The sequence below is a fragment of the Manduca sexta genome, unplaced genomic scaffold (genome assembly GCF_014839805.1).
Source record: "Manduca sexta isolate Smith_Timp_Sample1 unplaced genomic scaffold, JHU_Msex_v1.0 HiC_scaffold_1243, whole genome shotgun sequence".
NCBI classification, from domain to species: Eukaryota; Metazoa; Arthropoda; class Insecta; order Lepidoptera; family Sphingidae; genus Manduca; species Manduca sexta.
The window spans coordinates 8,189-18,535 of record NW_023592089.1 but is presented as its reverse complement, the minus strand read 5'-3'; the positions used below and the strand labels follow the sequence as shown (position 1 = coordinate 18,535).

At 33.2% G+C, this 10,347-nt stretch overlaps 1 protein-coding gene and 1 long non-coding RNA gene across 2 annotated transcripts; one reads left to right on the top strand and one right to left on the bottom strand.

Moving 5' to 3' along the window:
* Window positions 1-552: 552 nt before the first annotated feature.
* Window positions 553-3,489, bottom strand: LOC119191238. Its single transcript, XR_005113404.1, has 2 exons — window positions 3,146-3,489; window positions 553-588 (listed from the first exon to the last, which is right to left on the bottom strand). It is a non-coding gene; the product is annotated as an uncharacterized LOC119191238 (long non-coding RNA).
* A 168-nt stretch (window positions 3,490-3,657) lies between these two features.
* LOC115450355 (39S ribosomal protein L52, mitochondrial) lies at window positions 3,658-4,674 on the top strand. The gene is made up of 3 exons (XM_030178352.2): window positions 3,658-3,801; window positions 3,885-4,030; window positions 4,439-4,674. Exons 1-3 carry the CDS (start codon window positions 3,762-3,764, stop codon window positions 4,622-4,624), a joined length of 372 nt encoding a protein of 123 aa, XP_030034212.1. The 5' UTR covers window positions 3,658-3,761; the 3' UTR covers window positions 4,625-4,674.
* The last annotated feature ends 5,673 nt before the right edge of the window (window positions 4,675-10,347 follow it).

The window sequence follows — 10,347 nt, the reverse complement described above, 5'->3', positions numbered from 1 at the left end:
CATCGTTCCATCTGTGACGTCATAACAGATCCACAGATATTCCCGAAGAACAGAACAATAAACGATTACCACACATTTATAGCTCAACATCGTGTTTGTGACAAACAATGGGCAGTGTTGGGTGCAATGCGGTAATTTAATGACGAAAGACCTTCATTATTTTTTTACAATCGTATACGAGTTGTAACCTGTTTCTATACTTGGAATATTGATTTTTTGTTATGTTAATAAGTCTGTTATTTAGATAGGTATCTTATTTTTCTTTAGTTTTTTATATTTGATATCAATATTGATATCTGATATCAAGTTATTCAAATCCTTACTAAACAACAAAGTAAATATGTGAGCCAAGTCTTTCTTCATCAAATCACAAGTGAGACATAGATAAATAAATAAAATCCATAGACCTCCAGGATAAACTCCTTGGTTCTGCCACATTGTGCCCACAGACAACTGTCGGAAAGAAAAATATTTTTAATAAAATGTTTATACATACACATTGTGTTGTAATTCGGCTGATCACTGCTGTTTAGGTTTGTGGTAGCCGTTTTGAATGATTATCCTTCACTTACTCTCCTATATGATAAGCTGTAACAAATGATAGTGATAAGATTAGCATGTGAACATATTGATGAAAAAACTGTTGATGAAATGTTGTGTAAATTGGAATGTTCCAGAATTCTTTTGTGCTAAAATATAGTTCTTTTTGCTTAAATCAGTAGCCAAAGTATATGTGTTGTAGGTGAAATATCGTAAAAAAATTGCAAATATGTACTATAGCCACAAATTTTATTACAGCATTTATTATTGACTCGACTGAATGATATGGAAATTAAATATAGACACTGAATATTGAATAGGTAGACTATACATTACAAAAACATAAAGATAATCTTTTGATAAGATAATATACTATGCGTGATGCAAATATTTCATCAGTGTGAGATCTTAATATCATCATAAATGTGTATAACTATATTGAGTTTAAACTTTGATATTATAATTCATTTATTACCCTTATCATTATAATGATTGAAAAACAGGATTTCCTGTTTTTTTAGAATCAATATAAAACCTAAAAATGCTAAAATTTTGATACAGGTTCATTTTGACAGTGTTAATGAATGATACTTTTTTATTTTACATCTGCTGTTGCAGTAGTTTATTGTAAAGTGTTATTTTCAAGAAGATAATATGTGGTATTTACTAATGCAATATGTAAAAGAATGTGTAAAACATAAAAAAGTTACAAATCTATCATTTTAAAGTAGAAAAGAAAGAGCATTTCTTTCAAAAAAACACCTTCAATCCTTTCAATTACTTTAAAACTAGAGATAATTGAAAAACAAGTAAATATTTGTAGACATAATTTTTTTTTCTTTATTGAACACTATTGTACTTCATAGTTGTTGCGACATATCTTTATTGGAACGTAGAATAAATACAGATTTACCGAAAACATGTTTCTGAATACACACATTAACATCATCTTTGCATATTTGAGTTAGATAGGAGATAAGAAACACGACTCATGTGATTCGTTTTACATAACTATTCAAATGTTACTGGTTTAAAAATTAAATTCAAGTATAACATGGATGTTTATTTCTCAAATATCATGATATTTTTCACAAATTTGTATAATATTTTTTTTTTATATTTTTAGACATTCCAATAAAAATTTGTAAAATAGTTTTATTTCAATGTCTAACATTGGCATAACAGTAAGAAATCATATTTTAAACCAACTTCAAATGATATTTTATATTACACATTGAGGAAATTCTCTGATAATATAAACCGGTAAGCCTGTGAATCCTAGATTTGGAACTGTTTACTATATTCTGTTAACAGTAAAATGTAATCAAATGCAAAAATAAGTGAATTGAGGCAAACTTACATTATTAGTTAATTATACTTGTCAAACACTTTCAATTTCAAGTGCCTCGTTATTCAGATGTGATGTTATTACTGGGAATTTTGAAACTAATAAGTTGAGATAGCCTAGTTAGAAGTGGAATGGACTGCCGAGACACATTGCAGGTTCAAATGACACACACCTCTGACTATAAAATTATGTGTGTATCCTTTATGACTTATCGCTCCATTTAACTATGAAGAAAACATTGTGAAACCTGTATATCTGACAAATTCTCTATAGGAATTTTGAGGGTAGACTAAGCCCTAATCCCTCCCAGTAGTGGAGGAGCTTTCAGTTATAAAGGGTTGATATTAGTATTAATATTATATTGAAACTAATGGACTGTCCCATGATTTCAGTTTAGTAATAGTTTTAGTTATGCTCCCAATAGGTTATCAAATTACTATCATTTACTTTAGCTGTCTAATATGTATTGAAATTGTAAAATAGGCCTTAACCCGTAATATTTAAGGATGACAAGCATAGGGTATTGCTACACTACATCTATACATAATAAAATAAGTTCGTAATTTCATATGTCTGTAAATTAAATATTTTTGGGAAAATCCTAGTAGACACAAAGAATAAGTAATATAATGTTATGTTAATGTTATTTTAAATAGGTTTGTCCTGTTATATGCCAGTAATGCTTACCACCAGACAAATAACCAGTCAAGGAAAAACAACTTTCTTACTCATTATCACAAAGTCCTGACACAGCAAAAATGCTTATCTGATGCAAACAATAAAAACAATTTGATAACTTTATTTTATTTCGATAAATTTTGTGTACTTAAAAATACAGACTATTTTTCTTTTTAGTATAATAGCTATCCATAAATGTATGTAGGTATTGTAAACTTTTTTGGATGTAAATGATTTTCATTTTTTTTTCTAAACAAACATGAATCAAATAGTAATAAGGTGTATAATTGCGTAATATTTTCTAAGAATCCAGTTATTGTGTTCCATTGACTGTAAAAAAAAGGTTTGACAAAAGTCTTATAACGTAAAACAAGGCTATAGATTTACTGTATTATATAGTATTATACATAAAACTAGTTGAATTACGATAACTAGGTATTGTTAAGCAACAAAAAAAAGCATTCCGAAATGCGTATATTTCGGAAATGTCCTAGAAAGTACCAGACTAATGTGTGGCGTAACTAAATAGTAATCAATATGTTTCAAGCCGGTAATGTAATATAAGGAATAATATGTTACCTTTGTGACCCGTTACTCTTTCTCTGGAGATAAACCTTTATCAAAAGAACAAAACACCACTTTTATAGCACAAATAAAAACTCGCTCGAAACACAATATTTCTGATGGAAAGAAAACGATTGAATCACATCTGTTTTCGTTTACCGATTATGACATTGATATTCAAAAATATCTTATTTCTGAGCAATGCTATTGGTTACCGTTACCATAACTTCGATTTTATTGGTCAAATGCGATTTCCAGATATATCAAACCAATCATGCACCAAGGACATGTTCTCTATGTCGACTTTAAATAAATGACTCATCTGCTACAGACATAGAGACAATGTTTTTGTCGTTATATTGGAACTCCCCGGATAAAAAGTATAAAATAACTATCAAATTGTTTTTTTATCAACATGATGTACATTTTTCAACACTACCTAATGTCAGTAATTAATAGCTCAAAAAGAACCATTTTAAGTATAAAACATAATTTTAAAAATAATGGTTCCTTCTCAGGTTTCTGAACGACGACGGCACATAAATGTCATTGTCAATAAAAGTCAAAATAGAAAATTAACCTAATAGGTAGATATAAATTATTTTTATTGCAATCAAAATAAACAGAAAATATGAGTGTAACTCTACGCCTAGGTTTAATTAACAAAGTTGGTAAGTTTCTCATTTCTATAATACAAAAAAATCATGTATCAATTTGTCAATGTGTTATCATATTTGTAATGTATAATTTTCAGTGGCCCGAGCACTTAGCAGCACTGCTGTGTTGAGTACAAAAGAATGGCGTGTAGCACGAGGTCTGCCAGTTAACCGCAATGCTGAAGGGATTCTTACCGACGGTCCGGACTATACATTTTTGGACGGAAGACCAACACCGCTTCTGGTACGTACCACGTAAATTATATATATTTTTTGTTTGAGACAGACATTAAGCTATAAGAAGGTCCTACTCTATTGGACCATCTAAAATTACAATCAAGCGATTACACTGGTGGTGGTAGGATATATTTTATATCCGCTTGGATATCAACCACATTACACAAGGTGCCAATACACGCCATAGTGGACCACGTAACTGTGTCGCGTTCCGGTATCAGCCTGTATACATCCAGTTCCAACAGGCCAGCATAATTGTGTTGAACGCCAAGGTCATCTCTCATCAGTTGACATTCTATTGGACATCCCACTTACCATCAGCTACAGTAGGGTCACATAGCTGTGCTCGTATAAAAAAGAGACCCTTTCATTGCATTTGTATATCTATATCTAATTTATCTCAAAACATTTTCAGCACAAACAAAAGCTGAGGATGTTACGACAGAGACAATATGCAGAACAAATAGTACAACTTTGCTCCGAACTGGACTTTGCAAAGGAAAGATACCAGAAGATGCAACTAGCGAAGGAACAAGAGAAACAACAGATCTTATCTGATCGGCTGAAGCCCAAAGGATCCGCTCTGTATAAGAAAAAGTAATATGTTATTAGTGTATATGTTAGTTGTAAATATATGTAGTTGTAATTGAAGTGATATTGTTTTTATTTAAAGAATTATTTCTTTGAGGCGATATTTCTTTAATGCAAAATGGTTGGTACAAGGATAAAATTTATACAAATAGAAAAGCCATTTTTATAACCATTAAAGTTAAAAGGTATTTCGGATAACTACTAAACATGGAAGAACAGAGAAAAAAGATGGGTATCTCCACCCTGTTTAGCACACATTTTAGTATAATGAGAGAGAGCCATGGTATGGATATGCATACAAAAAGTGATTTGAAGTTCCAAGTGTCGTAATGGACGTATTAAATAGCCTTAAGACCAATCATATTAAAATAAAACTAGTTTTCGGATTGTAAGGAGGTTTGGCAGCCTGGTTTTGGGTTCCAAAAGTCCAACCGCCAGGCTTCAAGACGCTGTGAGCTCATTTTACGTAAATTGTACAGCCATCAGATTTTCCCGTCCTCACACTTATCACTACAGCTCTTATAAGCCAGGTTCAGTAGTGACGCGCAATTTATGTCACTGAGTGGTGAATCTCGGCGAGTCTCGGGGAACACTAATTTGTCTTTATCCACATCGAAATTAATCAAATAGGAAGATACAAAGGAGTTTGAAATATTTATTCAAAAATGTCGTACAGTCATCAGCGCTTTTTTTTTAATTTTTAATTATTATAAATTTTAAATAGATATTGTATCGTTGACTTTTCGGACCACCTGCACCTTAGTCCTCCCAGTAACCAGGAAGGCTGCAGTCTTCGAAATATCGGAAGAAAATTATAATATAAAAAACCGCGATAAAAAAAAACTTATTTTTCGATGTCAATATTAGCGTAAACATAAAAAATCATAATGACCAATGACATCGTCTGAATTCATGTCATCTGTATTGCATGGGATTAGCATTGAACGCTATATATGAATAAGATAACTAGTAGAAAACATTTAGGAGAAAGATTTTTGCGTCACGTTTTGGTTTTAATGGGTGAGAGGCACCGTAGGACCACTATAAGCTCAGCTAAATTACGGTTTCACTGGTGTTTAACCCCTCGGGTTTTTATTTTTTATTAAAGTGGAAATCAAATAATACAGCTATACAGTTGTATTATTTTATTCACTTTAATAAAAACAAATGTCTACACTGTTCTAACTTATGGTCTTTTAGAGAATTAGGCAAGTTATACATGTTTGTATGCGCTGGATTACTGCACCATGTGGTGACAATAGAAACAAAATGAATGCAAATAATTTTTGCGTCAACATCGATATCTGAATTGAACTTTAGGTTGAAAAGAAAAGTCACTTAAATTTTAATTATGATGCATAGATAAACTAATCATAATATCAAAAGGAATAAATGTATTAAAATCTATTTATTATGCTAAAAAATGTTCAAGCGCGCGGTTTGTCAATGGAAACTGTAGTCAGTCACTATCTCAATTAAGGGTATCCAATGTCTCAAAGAGTGGAGCGCATGGCTGTCACATGTTCCCAGATTGTGGTGTCTTAGCTTTCAATTCCAACGCATTATCAAGGGAGCTACTTAATCGTCTCGTCATTTATAAAAACAAATTAGTATCAATTAGAGCGCAGTTACATAATTATTTTACTAAAATATGTATCAAGGGACAATGAAAAAAAAAATATCAATTGCAATTAGTAATCCAATATTTTGGTTGAAAAGAAAATTAGAATCAACGTCCACCACTCCCTGAATATATTATGGCGTTACAAACAAATAATCTATGTTCCTTCCCTTCTCTTTCTGTAAGAAAGACAACTAGATCATAAAAAGACTATACCTACAGCTTATACCTCTGTCCCATGATGGGCCAAGACACGTCGTATAGTGCCTATAAGTAATATCCAAATTTAGGAAGACAGTGAAAAATTAGAGAAATGTAACCTAGAAATACATTTAGAATAGTTAACTAGTCTAAAACAAGACGTAGGTGTGTCAAAAAATAAACTACTTTAAATTTTTTGTCAAAAATCGGACCTCACATTGACTTATGTAGTACATATAATATGTCGATGGGACCTGATGTAGGTATGTAGTATGTACATATATCGACGGGACCTCATTATTTTCCATTGAAAGCATATCACGAAAAGGCGAGGACAGCCTCCTTTAAAAATGAATATCAGTTCGAAACAAGCTATCAAGACATCCGCTAGTTTTTCTCCCTCAGACAACTGTGGCAGAAAACTTACGTAACAAGTTCGACCCTTGTTCTTGCTGTGTTGATTAAAACTTTACTAATTAATGTTCCTATTTTGTCTTTGGCAAAAAGTACAACTAGTTTGTCGTTGGCAACATAGATATTGTATCGCTTTTTGTAAAAGTTTTTAATTATGTTTGCCTTCGTGAAAGTAAGCGGCTTCTAAAAATACGGTTAGCCGACGTTTTCCTGGCGGCACAACCTTAAAAGCCTTAGGTTCCTAGTATTCCTAAGCGTCAAATTAATGTCTGTATAAAGTACTTATTTAATTTTTGTGTGTGTCGGAAATGTAGCAATAACTTTGTGGTTGAAAGTGATGATAGCCTAGTTGGGAGTGGAATGGACTGCCGGAGTAAATGTCCGCAGGTTGAAAACCCAAGGGCACACACCTTTGACTTTTCTAAAGTTATGTGAGTATTCTTTGTGAGTTATCGCTTGCTTTAACAGTGAAGGAAACCACTGTAAGAAAACCTACATACCTGAGAAGTTCCTATAAGAATTTATGAGGGTTTAATATGAGGCTGCCAATTTGCACTACGTCTTTCTGTAATAAAGTTGGCCCGAGCCCAGCAATCGGATAGTATATACTACACGGCTGAGATTATTATATATTACATAAAGAAGGTGTTGGCCGGAAATGTATCCATGATTTTTTGGTATTGTGGTGATGAACCTTACCAAGGTAGGTCTACTCCTTTTCCACTTTCTTTTCTCTCAGTTTCTTTTAAGCTGGGTGCAAAACAAGAACTAAGCAACTTAGTTTAGCTCGCATAATTGATAGTCATACGTAATACATAGCTTCGTTTATATATATAAAAAAAACGGTTTACTATCAGTTCCGATTTGCACACAATTATAAAAAAATATCTCATCTGTGTGAGTTCATCTAATCTAACATAGTTTAATTTTTGATTTGCAACCCGAATTTTTTTACTGCAATATCGGGCCGGGATAGCAGACATTTTAAAGATGCAGAAAGGATTTGTTCAAAGTTTTTACGACTGATATCCAACTCCTATGAGGATCGAGAGATTCGGAAACGGTAGAAAACTGAAAGAGTTCACACTGTATTGAGTTGGGATTCAAACCCGGGGCGTAGGACTTGAATTGTGGTAGAAGTTGATAACTTCTTTATGTAGTAGACGACAATGGCGAAGGGTGAAATTTTTCAAAAGTTAACCCGAGGCAAAAAAATTGTCTTAGTTAACACATCTCTGTCAATTTAACAGAAAACAAAAACTAAGACAAAAGTAAATTAACGTAAAAGGGAAGCCGGTATGAATGTGGTTGTATGGACGCTTCGCTGCTGGTAGACGACAATAATAATACAGTTAAAATACAGAACATGAATATACCAATCAAATATTTTTCAGTCATTTTTATTAGAGGTACGCAAGTTATACTTTATTTATTGCTTGAGGGACTATAAGTTTCTAATGTCGTTCAGAAAAATGTTTCTTGTTAACAACTAATAAATAGACCCTTGTTTTTGTTGAAACGAGGTCTGATATAAATAAGTCGAACAATTTTTTGTTGTCAAAGGTGTACGAACATAAGAAGGGACGGGTACGCTGTGTCCCCAAATTTGTTTGAAAGAATACTGAATATTTATTTATTTTACTTGCCGACCTACTTATGTAATTCTTCACGCTACGGTGGAAGTACCCAGCATTATAGGAAGAAGGGTACGCGCGGCGGCAAAGTATTCTAAACAAAATATTTTAATCAAATAACAATATTTGTATCGCCACTAACAGTCGTTTTAATAAACGATCCAAATCTCAATCATCAATCCCATTCCTAGAATGAACCATGTCAAAAGCATCTCAAACAAACGTTGTTCCGATAATTATAATTTATTTATTTATTTATACACACAGCAACGATTTACCACACAAACATACATATCAGAGATCCATAATATTAGACACTTATTCTAGGTTACAAACCTTCACACGGGTATACAGCACTATTGGCTAAATATTTTTTTTAGTAACAGAAAATTGAAATTATAGTATAAATTTGTAAAATAAATGAAAACTTAGAAAGTACAAAATTACAACTTAGTCTAATTAAATGAACATCTTAAGTTTAACATTAGTGTATTATTAAATAAATTAACAATGACGGGTGAGAGTTGTTAGTATTTACAGCACGTTCTAGGTCGCTTAATAAATGTCGTTTCGCAATTCTTTAGACGATGTTTAAAGTAAATTACCATGTATTATCCGCTTCATTTATTCAATTTACGCTTGTATTCAGGAAAGGCTATGCCTAGATACGACTATGCATCCATGGCTACGGTTCGTCGGCTTCATTTCCGCCTGATGTGGCCAGCCTATTCCCCTCTGGCCCCATTGGACGTGAGCAACTTACGAATTTCGAAATGGTCTACAGAAATCAGATAACATTTGTAAAACAATGAACAAAGGTGTAACGGCGATTAAAAAAGTTCCTAATTTGTGAGCGATGTAGCGATTGGCTCGCCCCAATCACCTCATGGAAAAGAATTCACGGCGAAAAGTTGTTTTTTTTTGGGTTTCGGACCTCGTAGTTAACACCGGGGGAAACTTGCAAATGGGATAGTAGAATCCCTCGGATTTGCGACAGCAGGACCCTGGAGGAGAGTAGGGAGGGGATAGCTGGTAAGGAAGTGTGGCGGAAGGAGAAGACCATGAAATGTTTACGGGCGAAAACAGCTTGCTCTGGTTGATGTACAACCAGAGCAAGCTGTTTACGCCCGTCCTACCACTTCGGAGAGAAAGTGGTATGTGTAAAAGATTAGTGAGGACCTGTAATCCGGGCTATATCTTGAATGTTATCAGTTGTACCTCCGTAACAATTTCGATGAGACGTACAGTCTATTACATAAGTAATCCGCATTAGGCCTGGTGCCAGCGTTATGACTCCTCACAATTTATAAATCTAGAGTTATAAAAAACGATTAGTTTATTTTCTTTCTAGAAGAGGGTCATATCGGGAAAGCTTAGCAGGAAAAACTCAGTAATGGACAAATATTCAAGGGTAAGACAGTCAACTGATATAACTTGTTTTATAGACAGCTAGACTGTTTCGTCATTCGTTTAAAAAAACAGTCCCACGTAATATTCAAAAATAGGACTACACATATTCGGATCAATAGCTGCGAAAATGTTCCAAAATCGTCTATTACAATAGAGTGCAGTATTGTAAAGCCGAGATAACAGTGTTAAGCGGATGACCAGGTCGCGGATGGTGTCCGACCGCAGCCGCCCAACCGTGTACGCGCTTAAAAGGTCCATAATTAAACGATGCATCGATTTCATAGCTAAGTGGCAATGGTTTTAAACAATGGTTTATGCTTCGATGGTTATTGTTTAACCATAATATATAATAGGTCAGTAAAGTTATGGTGAAAACGCAAATAGTTACATTTAAAGTTTTTATTAATTAACCTAATATAATAGGTCAGTGAAATCGGAAATAGTTACAATAAA